The 15,834-nt window shown below is 40.8% G+C and overlaps 1 protein-coding gene across 1 annotated transcript in view; it reads right to left on the bottom strand.

Moving 5' to 3' along the window:
- Positions 1-15,834, bottom strand: part of CHCHD6 (coiled-coil-helix-coiled-coil-helix domain containing 6) — a 337,874-nt gene that overhangs the window by 311,590 nt on the left and 10,450 nt on the right. The window contains 1 exon segment of the mRNA XM_037034052.1: positions 957-1,079. Within this exon segment, the coding sequence (XP_036889947.1) occupies positions 957-1,079 (123 nt within the window).

Raw genomic sequence — 15,834 nt, 5'->3', positions numbered from 1 at the left:
CATGCCCTGATCCCTGGCTAGCTTTCAGTAAATGCTGAATAGACAGGGTATCATTCTTGCCTTCTATAATTTTATAACCTAATAGGAAGGATCAGCAGAAAAGACAACTCTAATGTAAGACCACATACAGTACAAAGAACAGTTATCCACAGTGAGACAGAGTTTATACTCATAGTGCCATGGCTCCTCCAGTCAATTGGTGAAAAAGTACACATCAAGTTACAAGTGACAGCTAAGACCCAGATTGTCATGAATCGCAATTGCCCCAAGACTTTTGTAGTTTGTAATATCTTAACATTTTTGTACCTTATACCTCCTTTCTTAAACTTTTTTTGTTCCTTTCTGTTTGCTGAAAGTAGTTATTTAGAGAAAAGCACAAATTTCTTCATTTGTGATAAGAAACAGTAGTAAACAAATCAGCTTAGACCTCTGCATGGCATGGGTGCATGAAGAACTCCTGGGAGGTATAGGATCAAAGGCCCTCCCAGAAGCCCAGGCCAGAACCAGGATGTGTGGACCAGGTTGGAGTTGCTGAGGTTGACACCAGAGTCACCTACTCAATTCCTGCTAATTGTCCCAATTCACATACATCTCTACCATGCTTTGGACCATACCAACATTAATGATTATGCTTTGCTTATGAATCCTTAAAAGCAACTTCTTATAGGAGTTGTCAAACCAAGCCCTTTTGCCTCATTTTTACATATAGAAAAACTGAAACAGTAAGGCAAAACAGTTTAGCCCCAATCACAGAAGCTCTGACTAACCTGTGCTGTTCTCATTATAGCACACAGCATCTGTCATGCACAGAAGTCACACTCTCCTCAAAGGCAGTTATCTCCCAAAAACAAACACGAGCCCCATTAGCTGTTAAACATGTTCTGCAAGGAATGTGGTTTGTCATTCCTTTCACACTCTAATCCAGGTTTCCACAGAATCACTACAACATGCCGTACCTTTCTCCGGGCTTTTAGAGGTGCCTAATGTGGAAGGTGGAGGAGCAGGAGGAAAAGTCAGCTGGCCCACTTTGGAAGGCTGGTTGGAGTCCTTCATGCAGTTAACCACATTTTCAGAAAGCTAAGGGAAGAATTGAGGAATGGGAAAAAGTTATACCATAGAAACCTCTCTAAATGAGGATTAGCCTTTAACCATGCCCTAGTCTGACCACTGACACCACATCCTCAAGACCAATTCCAATAACATAATTCCATCCCAAATTTCTTGTAATGGCCTAGTGCCTATCAGATTAGTGCCAAACCCCTGTCTAAATTCCAGGTTGGCCACAGCAGGTTCCTTGCTGTTTTTCTAGCTTCATCACCTGCTGCTCCCTGCACCAGTGAAACCTGAGTTCTCACTTTTCTCACCCCCTCTGAATTCATTATGCTCTTCTTCCACGAGAACCACCAGCAGCCCCCCACCCCTCATATGCCTTTAAATGCCCAAATCTTATCTTTCCTTTAAGGGCATCTCAGTGTCCCCTCCTCTGAAGAATCTTCCCTGTTAGCAACCAGGTGAAGTAGCATTTCTCCTGTTCCTTTTAGAACTCATGTGTGCCTCTTAAGGACAGACATACCACACATCCTTATCTGTCTCATCCTACTGGTTTGTAAATATCTAGAAGGCTGGGGTTTCCTCTTACTCAACTTTGTATATTCCACAGTGCCACACATACTCATTTCACCTTAGTTCCCTCTAATGAAGACTGGATAACGGAAACTTTCATTCATTTTAAAGGAAGTAAAATAGGCATGAGGGTGTCATTAAACAGCTTATTAAAATGAAATAGCAAGCTAAGGATAAATGCAGAATGAAAACACTTAAGTGTTCACTTCAGTAAGTATTAATGAAGTGCCTAATATGTGCAAAGCATCATAAAGCACAGTTGAGGGGGAAATGTAAAAATTACTTTAAGACAAAAATCCCAATGAGTAATTTCCACTTTCAGGTATCTATCTGAGAAAAGTGTTCCTGTTGCCCTGGCTGGTGTAGCTCAGTGGATTGAGCGCGGGCCTGCGAACCACATGATCGCGGTTCGATTCCCAGTCAGGGCACATGCCTGGGTTGCAGGCCAGTTCCAAGCAGGGGACTCACGAGAGGCAACCATACATTGATATTTCTCTCCTTCTCTCCTTCCCTTCCCCTCTAAAGATAAATAAATAAAATCTTTTAAAAAAAGTGTTCCCACATGTATTTAGCAGCATTAAAATAGAGGGGGGACGGGGAGAAAGAAAACAATATAAATATGCAGCAATAAAGAACTAATTAAAGAAATGATGATGTATCCCTGCTATGATATATTATGAAACCATTAAGAAAGAATGAGATGCCCTGGCTGGTGTGGCTCTGTTGGTTGGAACATCACTCCATAAATCAGAACATCACAGGTTTAATTCCTGGTCAGGGCACATGCCTGAGTGGTGGGTTCAGTCCCCAACTAGCGCACATGTGACCAGGGCACATGTGAGAGGAGATGTTTCTCAAACTGATATTTCTCTCCCTCTTTCTATCCCACCCTTCTCCTCTCTATAAAATCAATGAAATTGTCCTTGGGTGAGGACAATAGAAAAAACATGATAGAAAAAACATTTTGGTGAGCATAGAAAAAACATTTTTTTAATTTTTTAAATCTGAAAAAAGAATGTTGCCCTGGCTGGTGTGGCTTAGTGGATTGAGTGCCAGCCTGCTAACCAAAGGGTCACCAGTTTGATTCCCAGTCAGGACACATGCCTAGGTTGAGGACCAGGTCCCCAGTGGAGGGCACGTGAGAGGCACCCACACATTGATGTTTCTATCTCTGCCCTTCCCCTTTCCTTCCCCTCTGTCTATAAATAAATAAATAAAATCTTTAAAAAAATAAAAAAAGAATGAGGTAAGACATGTAACTGTCACAAAGGGATGTATATGATATACTGCTGATTTATAGTCACAGGACACTGTATATCTCAATTTTTGCAAAAAGAGATATACAATTATAAAAATTATAAACAAACATAAATGTCAATATATGCATGTGTACATTCACAAATGTGAGAATGCATTTGAATGCTCACATTTATGCACACACACATGTATGAAACTGTTCATATATGAAAGTCTAAAAGGCTACATAAAAAAACACAAAGTCCTACAAGTAGCAGCAGAAAAAGCTGGGGCAGGACTTTTACTTTCAGCACTTCTGCGTTTACTTATTTATTTATTTATTTATCTCTTTATCTATCTCTCTATCTATTTTAGTTGTTGTTCAAGTATAGTTTTCTGCCTTTTATTCCCATCCCAGCCCATCCCCAAGTTTTACAGCCCTTTACACCCCCCCCTTATTTTTGCCTCATTTTTGTCCATGTGTCCTTTATACGTGTTCCTATAAACCCTTCCCCTTTTCCCCTGAAATTCCCTCCCCTCTTCCCTCTGTTCACTGTCAGCCTGTTCTCTATTTCAGTGTCCTTGGTTATATTTTTGTCTGTTTGTTTGTTTTGTTGTTTAGGTTCTTGTTAAAGGTGAGATCATATAGTATTTGTCTTTCACTGCCTGGCTTATTTCACTTAGTATGATGCTTTCCAGCTTAAACATTTTTTAGCAACTTAATAGTAATAATAATAATTGAGTCCCTCTAGTATTTAAGATTGATGCAAATCAAATAGCTATTTAGTAATATAGGACAAAAGAAGACCAAGCATGTACTGTGACAGAAGAAAATTAAGAATCTATATATCTATATATCAAACCTATATATCTATGATAAACTGATTGACAGACATACCAATACAATTTAATGGGGTAAGAATAGTCTCTTCAGACCTGGCTGGTGTAGCTCAGTGGATTGAGCACGGGCCTGTGAACCAAACAATCACGGTTCGATTCCCAGTCAGGGCACATGCCTGCAAGGGAACCTGCATGGAGGAACCTGCATGGAGGAAGATTTGGGTGTCCCAAAAGTGTGCTGAAATTGGCCTGCAAGAGCCAATTTTTAAATTTTCAGGAACTGTACAAGCTGGTTGACTTTATGACCAGCTTTAAATTAGCTACATTTTTTGAGACCTGATAATTTTTTAAATTCAAATACAATTGTTCTATAGCACAGCATAAGTTAAAGATTAAATATATACATATAATATCAGAGACTTAGCTTAAAAAGCCACAGAAATCAGGGGACTTTCTTGGGAGAAAAGCCAGTTGTTAAACATTTACCAGCTCTCCTTCTCCCCTCAGCTCCCAGTGGATTCTCTGAGATGCACCAGTCCTCTGAGACAGATGTCCGAAGGGAGGAGAGCACTGAGTGGTCATATGGGTGACCATATGGGTGATCAATGATGGGTGATGTACATGAAACAGGCAATCACCTTGGTAATGGTCATGCTATAAAGGGTCACGTGACCAGGAAGAACAGATGCTGGCACATGTAGAAAGGAGGCCCTGGGAACCAGAGGAAGGAGCCTGGCCAAGGACAACATAACTCCAACCCATTTTTCCCTCAGCAAATATTTGCTTATTAAGCACCCACTGTGTGAAAGCAATGTTCTAGAAACAGTAGGTGAAAGAAACAGCAGTGAAACAGCAGTGAAAGAGACATGGTCCCTGCTTCAATGGAGCTTACATTCTAATGGGAGGTGAGACAATAAACAAGTAAACATTTTACAAACCTTATTTCATCCAATCTAAGACAACCTAAAATAGTTATAAATCACGCCATTATTTTTACATTACCTGAAGACAAAGAACACCAATGAAATTACCATTCTACCTATTTTATGACATCCCTATTTCAGAGATGTTAAAACATGTCTTAAAATCAGTGATATATGTTACTGATAAGTGTTAGGAAAGAATAAAATACATCATCTCAGTGATGGGATGTGTGCAGGAAGCCACAGGCATTGGGGAAGACCTCTCAGAGGAGATGACACCAATGTTAAGACGTCTGCCTCCACATTTACATCTTGAGATCCAGAAGAAATTGATCTAGTTCCAAGCAGAGAAGATAAGTATAAAGTCTCTGAGAAGAGCTGAAGCTGGCATATCCAAGGGCCTGACAGAAGGCCAGTGTGTGAGAAGAATCAGGCCAAATAATTGGGCCAGAGAGCCAGGAAAAGGCAAGAACCTATGCCCTGGTAGGTACAAGTTAAAGGCTCACTTTTAATCCAAGAGTAAGAGCAGCTATGGTGGGGTTCTACACAGGCTGAGTCACAGGCTCTGATTTCCAAGTCCCAGCCCAGGTGGTATCATCTGAACCATACTACATGGGGAATGAGGTGTTAAGGAAAACATTGGCAGGCTTCTTGTTGGCAATGCAAGATTTGTAATATATTTTAATGTTGCTACAAAATGCAGCAAGTAATATTTTTAATCAACAAATATATATACATACACAACAGCCATGTGAGAGTAAACACCATCTGGGCAGTGCTCCATGTACCAAGAGAACCAGAATGAGGTCTCCAGAGCCATTTGGGTCTGGGAACTTGGTGCCAGAGGCCCTGGTCACTGCGCCATCATAGCTGGCCAGATATGGTCCTATGTGGTCAGAGATGAGAGGGCCAAATCCAGAACAGTGCAAGAAAAAAGGAGTGTTACCTACACTCCTGCTGTGAGGTCTTCACCCCATTCTTTACCTTCATTGAGCATTACTCCATTACCTATGAAATGGGGACCCCTGTCATACAGCTCAGGAATTAAGTGTTTTGTAGTCAAAGAGATGTGTGTTTGAATCCCAAGTAAGTTGTTTACTAGCTGCATGACCCTGGACAAGGGACTTTCTTGCTCTATGTCAGTTTCTTTGTCTGTGAGATGAAAATAATTAGTGGCACAGACTATAGTGCCGTTGTGAGAATTAAATGAAGTAATCTACATAAAGAAGTTTTTACAAAGTAAAAATCAGTACTAGCTATTATATGAAACTGCAAAGCACTATACAAATACCAAATATAATCCATACCAGGCACGTACTGGATATGAAAAATTACATGAACTAATCAGTAATGGAGAAGTCCACATGGGGTATGTTCCAAGACCCTCATGGGTGCCTGAAATCATAGATAGTATCAAGCCCTGTATATACTGGTTTTTCCTATATGTACAAGCCTACAATGAAATTTAATTTATAAATTAGGGACAATAAAAAATAGAACTATAAAATATGCTGTAATAAAAGTTAGGTGAATATAGTCTCTCCCTCAAATTACCTTATTGTACTGTACATACAGTGTGTGTGCACTGGACAAAGGGATCATTCGAACCCCAGATGAGATGACGCAAGATTTCATCACACTACTCAGTGAACAGTTTAAACTTATTAATTTAAACTTAAAACGTATTAATTATTTATTTCTTGAATTTTCCATCTAGTATTTTTGAATCATGGTTGACCACTGGCTGTGGAAAGCAAAACTGGATAAAGGGGACTATTGTAATAACAATAGGTAAGAGTCACCACATACTTTAAACTAGGCACGGTTCTAAATGCATGCATAATCTGTTCAAAACTAAATTGGGAAGATTGGGTTTTTTAAAAAGATTTTATTTATTTATTTTTAGAGATAGAAAAAGGGAGGAAGAGAAAAAGGGAGAGACAGATCAATACAAGAGAGAAACATCAATCCATTGCCTCTGGTATGTACTCTGACCAGAGACTAAACTTGCAACCCGCAGTGCCCTGACCGGAAATTGAAATGACCTTTCGCTTTGTGGGATAATGCCCCACCAAGTCACACCAGCCAGGATGGGAAGATTGTTTTTAAAGTGCTCTCCAGCTCTGACCTACTGCCCCCAGCATGAAGCAACATAGGATTTAAGGAAGAAGGGCCTTTCCCTGCCACCACCATGACTCCAGTGACAACATGGAAACCGGGAAAGGACTCTCTCTCCTCCCCTCTCCAGCCCACTGCCACAGGACTGCCATGGTCACGGGTCAGCAAGCCACAAACAGCTGAAGTCAGGCCTCAATTAAAGTCACACGGATGCAGAGACCTCACCACTTCTGTCCTAACAAATATACTGAGAATCCAGAAGCCACATCTTAATGACAACCAGTGCATAGCTGCAACCAAATGCTTTCCTCACTGACTTTAGAGGCAAGTCCCCAAAGAGGGGATTAAAGGTTTCTTTTTTAAAACATAGAAGCTTATTAGTAAGTTGTGGCCACCCTATGACTAAAAGGCTAGGGGGAAAGGGTGCTGCCAGAAAAATTGTACGTGGGTATTATCTAACAGTGAACAGAAGAATCATGATAGGAATGAGCAGTGTCCCACTGACCCAGTGTAATGGAGGTCAGAGTCATAGTAACTACAAGCTATAACATGCTACTTATGAATACACTAGTTAAGTGCACTCAGCACTCACAGATCACCTCATTAATCCTCACAATGCAATGCCCCACCTCCCTCTAGAAAACTAAGGCACAGAAAGGGTAAAGCACTCATGTAGGCTATGAAGCTCAGAGTGCAGGCCAGGCTGCCTGACTCCTTAACCACTGTCCAGTCTGCTGTAGGGCAAAAGGATGATGGCCCCAATGACAAGAGCAAGGGGAGATATACTTGCAAAGCAACACTCACAGGCAGGAGGGGCCCCTGGAAGGGACAACTACTGCAAAAGCTAAAGCAATAAAGGAGTCAAGATTGCTAAGAGAAGCCAGGGAACATCACTGGAGTCACAAGTAGGCTCAAACAAACAAACAAACAAACAAAACACTTCCTGTAATTCCCTGACAACCCTGAGTCACAACCCTATATCATTACCTTTTCTCTCTCTTCCTATGCTTCATTTTGTTTCACAGCACTTGTTACACACCTGACATAACTCACATTTGGCCACTTGCTTGCCTTTACTGCTACCAGAATATAATCTTCATGGGAGCAGAGATTCTCTTTTGCTCTTGCTGTATCTTCAGTGTCTAGAAAGTGCACAGCACACTGGAAGTGCTCGATATTTGTTAAATAGATGAAGTAAACAAATATTCACTAAAGGCACATGTCCACAACAGACTAATGCAATGGAGCACATAAAGATATAACAGCCAAGAGCTTTACATCCCAAGAGCTTATGGTCTGAGAGGGTGGACTAGACAAATGCCCAAAGACCACATTAGCTGCTAAGCTGTCAGGTATGAGAAGTTTAACTAAGGTACTAGTAAAGGAACTCTAGTTCCAGATGGAAGGGAGCTGTCCTGAGTTGGGTCTAAAGAGATGACTGCAGAGAAGGGGTGAAAGTAAAGGAGAAGGACAGGAGCAAAGGTAGAGAGATAGCAGAGAACTCTGAGGTTCAGCCTGACATAGGATAAATCTGTGAAGAAAACCAGATGTGGAGGGCAGGTGGGTTCCCTTCAGTGAAGGCCTTGAATGACATGGTAAGGAGGCTGCAATTTATTCTGCATTCAGTTGGGAGCTGCCAATGCTTTCTGAACATGAAGTCAGTCAGATTGTCACCTTACACAGAATAGTCTGTCACAGCAGTGCACATCAGGAGTAAGAGGATTGAAATGTAATTGCTGAACTAAAGGAAATGAATGGATGCAAGAGACACCAAGGAGGTGAAGATCTGGTAGCTGACCAGAGCACAGGGCAAGTGAAAGAAGCAATTTACAGCCTCACTAGTGTAGCTCAGTGGATTGAGCGCATGCCTGCAACCCAAAAGGCTGCCTGTTTGATTCCCGGTTAGGGCACATATCTGGGTTGTGGGCCAGGTCTGCAGTAGGGAATGTGCATGAGGCAACCACACATTGATGTTTCTCTCCCTTTCTTTCTCCTTCTCTTTCTAAAAATAAATAAATAACATCTTTAAAAAGAAGAGAAGCAATTTATAGAATGGAACATACAGTAGCTCATGTGTACTATAAAGAGGGAAAGAGCATGCTTTCATATGGAGGCTTGAATAAGCCTGAAAATATATTTAGGATAAATTGTAAACCGGTGGCACTTTAAAAATGAGATGCATCTTGCAAGAAGAAAGTCTTAAAGAACTAAATGAGGGAAAGATAACAGCAACATCCAAGCCTGGCTAACTGGACAGGGGGTTGTCAACAAGAGCCAAAAACCATTGTGTGTGTGCAGCCTCTAAATCTATCCAGCATCTCTGTTCCATAGGGAAAGAGAGATTACACAGGAAGCTGCAAGAGGCTGCATGTAGAGAAAGAAACAGAATTCCTTGGCATCTAAGTGCTGAGGAGACCAGAGAGGATGTGATGTCCCCAAATTCCAGAAGGGGGCAACACAGCTCAAAGCTGTAGCAGAGGCACTCAACCCTAGAGTGATGGCAGGGGTTCTTATGTAAAAATAACAATTAAAACAACCACTACCTAATATTCTCTGGGCATGCCCCAAATGCCAGCCCCTAGTCTAGGAGCATTGCCATTTTACAGATGAAGCAGTAAGAGTTCGGGAGGTGCAACAATTCTCCCAAGATTACATGAAGTTCTAAGTGCTGGGGCCAAGACTCCCATCCAAAGCTGGGGGCACTTAACAGTAATAATACTCACACAAGTAAAGGCAGACAGTAACACCGAGCCACTGAGGTGACAAGTAACCATGTTTGTAGAAGGGCCAATTCAAGAAAAGTAAAACTATGTGAAAGTCGCATTTCCCAGTTTATGGGGTTTTATTGAGCCCCAGGCTAGATTAAGGGGTAAAAGGGGGAACATGTACTCATAAAACAGACAGCCCACTTAAATTAGTAAAATGTCAGTATGAAAATAAGCACTTTTGAGTCTTAAAATTTTACTCATCTACACACACTTGAGAAGAAACAATGTGCAGACAGCTTCCTACCCATTATCTTTGCATTAACTAGTGCATTCACTCCCTCATAGGCAGGAGAGGTGTCCTCCTCATGAAAAGAGCGTAAAAGGTGTGGTGCGGAGAAGCAGCTTGCCAAAGGTTCTGTGGTGAATTAGCAGTGAACTAGGTCTGTACAGCCATACCCATGGCCACTCAGGGCACCATTTTCTGAGGATGCACAGGTGCCAGGAGATAAACTGCAACTTATTGTTCTCTCCTACCAGGGCCTAGGGCTCCTCCACTCAGGCTGAGAACCTAGGACAGTTTCCAGAAAAAAACTTATCAGGTCTGTCAGTGGTTCCTGCTGCCTGGACACCCCAATCCCCATGGAGGTGCTACCCAAACCTGTGATCCTAAATAAGATCCCTCCCCTTGCTTAAGGTTGTTGCCTTGGAAATTTTGTTCACTGGTCCTTCAGTTTTCAGTGAGGTCAAGTCAGATCCCCCAGCTGCTCATCACAGACTCAAGTCCCAGAATGTCACGCCAAGAAGAGCCCTTGGAGACCTCCTACACCAAGTGTGATAAACACAAATGCCCACAGGGGTCAAACAGGTAAAAAAGTTAAGTAAAATGGAACTGGTAGGGTGGAAAGGGCAATGACAATGTAGTGAGGACAGTGGTAAAGTATATGTTCCCATAACTCTAAGAAAGGGTCACCACATGGGAATGTGGACCAGACTTTAAATTGTTTCCCAAGAAAGTTTAAAATTAAATTTATGAAAAGCCTTCAATTTTTAGATGTTGGCAATTACTAATTCAATTAAAATCACAAAGTTTCTGGACTCATGGTTTGGGGCAAGAAAATTCAGCCAGTGGCTTAAAATTCTGTCCAACAGTATTTTGCTGACTTGTGCCCAGCTCTGGACTAGGTGCTAGGGACAGACAGAGGTAGCTCCTGCTCATGTAGTGGTAAAAGAGTAAGCAAAGAAGAGATCATCTCTGCCCAGAGCAATAAGTACTTGGTGGTGAACAGAATCTGCAGGACCCAGGATGGTGACCACTGGGGAGTGGGGCAGTGACATCACAAAAGATGTCCTTCTGAAGGTAACATTGGAATCAGTTCTAAGGATGAAGAAGAATTTAGCCAGTCAAAGGGAAGTACTACACACTTGGAACAGAATCACAGGCACAGAAGCGTGAAATAGCTTAGAGTATAGCAGGAGCAAGTGTCCTCCCTGCTGGGATGTGTAGTAAGAGGCAGAAAGTACTGCTGGCACATGCAGGGCCTTGTAAGCCAGGCCCAAGAGTCTGCCTTTAGCCTAGAGGCACGGGAAGCTTGTAGAACAGGAAGGGAAGGAGTAACACTATTAGCTTTAATCAGAACAATCACTAATACAAGAAGCTGGTAACAGGGGATGCCTCTGAGAGCAGCATTGACAAGGTAAAAGTCAGATGTTCTTTTCCCTATGTGCCACCTTCTGAATTTCTTTACCACTTGCCTGAAACAAGTCCAAAAGTAAAATTTACCTTTAAAAAAATTATTCTGTTAGCACCAGGAGGTATAGATTTGTGGGAGGCAAGCCTACTGGGGGAAAAAACAATTTATCAGATGACTAGTGAAAAGATGGAATGGACCTAAACTGACATAAACAGAAGGATAAAACAAAGGATAAAGAGGAGAAAAACAGAAAGGAGAACTCAAGATTTGTCATTAACCATAGAGAAAAAAAAGGAATGTAGGATCCAGCTTTCTGGATGAGAGTCTGGATGGAGTCATTCACAACCTAGCAAACAGAATGATTTCTAAGTGGCAGTGGAGGGGATGCGGATAAGTTCCACTAGAAGTAGTGAGTTACAAGTGCCCAGGCAACATGAAAGGGGACATAACCAGCAGAATTCAGAACATCTCTGAGTTGCATATTTAGAATGCAGAACTCATCAGCTCATGAATGAAGATGAAAGAGAATGACCAGGGACAGGGTGTAGAAGGGTAAGAGAGCTGAATTAGAGAACATTCTTAAACTTCAACCAGCTGATACAGGGTGCAGCCAAGGGGGGACCCAGAAAAGATTTGAAATGGTGTCCAGAACTCAAAGTGTACAGGAATATTGGAAGAAATATTAAGATATCCTCACCCCCTCACAAGGTGTCAGTTGGGGGAAGGGAAGAATGGAGCAGGGCCATTGAGAGCTGCTTTGCATAGCAACAGTTGTGCAGCTAACCTCTGGAATGGTCATTTAACATATCTATAACCTTTAACTGGTTTCATAGATATGTTAAAGAGCTGTGGCCAAGTTTTGGGCCAGGGAGAAGTGAGTGGCAGCTAACCAGGCTGGAACTGGGGCTGCTTCTCTGAGAAAGTGCCTGCGAGAGAGGCATGTGGCTTTAGCAGAGTGAAGACCCCCTTTTGGCCAGGTGAAAGGGAAAACCACGCAGCTTTGCCAGAATGGAGATCCCTGCGGCCAGGTGAAGAAGAAAGATGCGCTTTGGTGGAGTGCGGCTTTGGTAGAAGAGGCCCACGCAGCTTTGGCGTGCTCCCTTTGGCTGAGTGGCCTGGAAACCAGGAGAGACTTTGACTAGGACTTGGTACAAAGAACTCTTGCCAGTGAAAGGTGCCACATGACTTTGGATTAATTGGAGATCCTGCCTGGACAGGCAGGCGACACAGCTCACGTGCCAGCGACCTGAAAAACGGACATGTGCTCTTTTCCTGATTTACGGTACCCGGAGTTGGGACAGTGGGAGAAGGGAGTGCTGTGTGTGGGTGTGTGTAGGTGTATACCCTTAAAGACTTTGATATTTTAAGGAAGGCATCAGGCCTGAATAGCATTAAATAAACATTTTGTTTCCTTTTCACAAATCTCTGGCATTGAGAGATGTCTTTCCAATTGGTGGCGGACAGAAGAGCCCTATAGATATTAGTGTATCGTCCTTGGGAGGGGCCCCTGTTTTCTGTAGCAGTTTTTGGCATCCCTCGGTGGGCCAAGTATTGCCCCCCCCCTCAGACCCTTGTTCGGTAACACAGCCACACTCAGAAGGTTTGATCCTGGAAACCAGAGCTGCTACAGGAGAGTATGCAGCAACCTCTTTCTGAGTAGTACTTAAAATCTACAGAATCAAAGAGGCTTCCAATGTAGCATCTTTACCTCCCAACTGAGGGAACTAACCTGATTTACCTCTCAAATGAGGGAACTAACCTGAGATAAACTTCATAAGAGTTAAAGTTAACAACCCTCCATATATTACATTATAGATTAATCTTTTACATAGAAAGATCTTCACTATACTGCAGTACAGTTAAAGAGTATTACAAAAGACTTTCAATTTATTTAATTTAAGGGTTATATACTGAAATCAGAAGGTAAGATGGAAATCACCTCAACTCTTACTCCATTTAAATTTTATTACTGGTTGCGCTGTAGCACTATAACAAGAAATTTAAAGGATGTTCAAATAAACCCTTGAAAGTTGCTAAGTCTGCCAGTAAAATACAGCCTTGTTTTGTAGCCAGCATTTACTGTTCTCCTCATAGCCAGTGATTCTGGGAACCTTTGAGCCAGATAAATGCAGAACACTAAAAGAAAGTCTATACATATAGGCATCCAGGCCTTCATACCATCTTATCTTTAAGTTGATTCTCCACTCCTGAGCAACTGAAGAGGGAAAGGTAGAGGGGCCAAAAGTTCTCTGCTCCCCTTTAGAATCAGCTACACTTATTTGGATACTTCACCACATGTCAGAAGATGTGATGTTCAGGACCACCAATAACACCAATAAGGACAATAACACCTGGGAAAGCACCCAGCCCCAGGACTGGTACATGTTGTGTATTTGAGCAATGTTTGCTAGACTTGCTATTCAGATCCACAGACACCATTCATTGGAAAGCTGTAGAGAACTTAGCCATTTATTTCCTGGGCTTTTCAAGCTGGCATTTCTTGTTGTGGTCTCATCAACTGCACTCAGGTAGAGCATTAAATCTGAGGAAGAATGGAGAGGATTTGTGATCCAAGCCCTTCAAGGTACTTAGCTAACAGGTGCATGAATGTGCTGCACCATACAGCCATCTCAAACATGAAGAGGTGGTCTTCTATGATCTTTTGTTTTCCACAGTGCCTCTAAACTGTCAATTAAGATGATGTAATATAAAACAATATGATAAGGAGCATCAACACATTTATGCTGAAACATTCAAGAACCTTCGTATTAGGCCATAGCAAGGTAGCAAAGGAAGTCTGCTGCATACAAATGAAATAAGTTTGCATTAAAGCCTTGGAATTGTAAGCAGAAGAGTAGGATTCTCATGCACAGCTGCCACCAGATCACCAGCTTAGATAAAAGAAGGGTCATCAATCCACTAATTCAAGCATGCAATCCAATATGCACTTACTAATGAGACAGCCAATGTAATAAGACAGCTTTTACCCTCCAGGAGCTTTCAAAAGAAAAACAGGATCTAAGGACAGAGAGGAACGAATGACTGGGAATATTAAAAGACAAAATCATCAATCTGATAAAGGGCAACTTTGAAAAAATCTCCAGCTAAAATACTTAATGGTGGAAAACTGAATGTTTTCTCCCTAAGTAGTGGAGCAAGCAAAGACATTCACTTTCACCATTTCTATTCAATATTGTATTGGAGGTTCAAGCCAATACAATAAGGCAAGAAAAAATGGGGGTATCCAAATGAGAAAGAAAGAAGGAAAATTGTCTTTATTTGGAGACAGCATGATTCTATCTATATAAAATCCTAAAGAATTAAAAAAAAACATCTAAAGTAAATGAGTTCAGCAAGGTTGCTTGATACAAGATCAATATACAAAAATAAAAAAAAATCAATATACAAAAATCAAATGTATATCTACATACTAGCAATAAAGAATCCAAAAATTAAATTAAGAAAACAACTCCATTTATAATAGCATCTAGAGAAATAAAATACTTGGGAGTAATTTAAGAAGAGAAGTGCAGACTTGTATACTGAAAGTACAATAATGCTGAGAAAAGTTTTTAAAGATTTGAATAAATGAAGAGAGATTTCATATTCAATAACTGAAAGACCCAATAATGTTAAAATGGCAAGTCTCCCAAAGTAATCTATAGATTCAACACCAACCTCCATCAAAATCCCAATAGGTACTTTTTACAGAAGTTGACAAACTGATCCTGAAATGTATAAGGATGTGCAAAAGACTCAGAATAACCAAAATAAGCTTGAAAAAAAAACCCAAAATTTAAGGCCTTATACTTTCCAATTTTGAAACTTCCTACGATGCCACAATAATCATGGTAGTATACAGCACATGCATCAGTAGAACTCTCAACAGAATTGAGAGTCCTGATGTTTATGATTAACTGATGTTCACAAAAGTTCCTACATAATTCAATGGGCAGGAGATAGCTTTCTCAACAAATGCAATTTAAAAAAAATAAATAAGCAAAAAAAAGATGGATTTAGATGAGGGTTCCACTCTAGTACTAGGGCCAAATCCAACCAGACACCTGATTTTGTAAATAAAGTTTTAATGAAACCTAACCACACCCATTCACTGCATATTGCCTACGGCTGCTCTCACCCTTCAATGGTAGAGATGAATAGTAATGACGAAGGTCTTCTAGTGACTTTGTCTAGTGATAAGGCCAAAGTATTTATTATCTGGTTATTTAAAATATTTTTTGCAAAACTCTAATTTAGAGCTTTACCTCACAACATGCACAAAAATTCATTCAAAATGTATTATAGACCTAAGTTTAAAAACCAAAACCATAAAACTCTTTGGAAAAAAAACAAAGGAGAAAGTTTCCATAACTTTAAATTAGGCAAAGATTTATAAGATATGATACCAAAAGCACAATCAATAAAAAACAATTTGATAAAGTAAACCATCAAAAATTACCAATGTTTGCCCTTCAAAGATACCATTAAGAAAATGAAACTACAAGCCACATATTGGGAGAAAATATTTGCAAATCATAATATGATAAAGGACTGATATCCAGCACAAAGAAATCCTTTATCTCAATAATAAAAAGACAAACAACCCAACTGAAAGTACACAAAAGACTTGAATACACACTTCACCAGAGAGAATACATAGATGGCAAAAAAAAAAGCACATGAAAAGACACTCAA

This window comes from Sturnira hondurensis, unplaced genomic scaffold (genome assembly GCF_014824575.4).
Source record: "Sturnira hondurensis isolate 20B ecotype Veracruz unplaced genomic scaffold, ASM1482457v3 Scaffold0021971, whole genome shotgun sequence".
Classification (NCBI taxonomy): Eukaryota; Metazoa; Chordata; class Mammalia; order Chiroptera; family Phyllostomidae; genus Sturnira; species Sturnira hondurensis.
The sequence above is the reverse complement of the archived record's forward strand: the minus strand, read 5'-3'. Positions and strand labels throughout refer to the sequence as shown.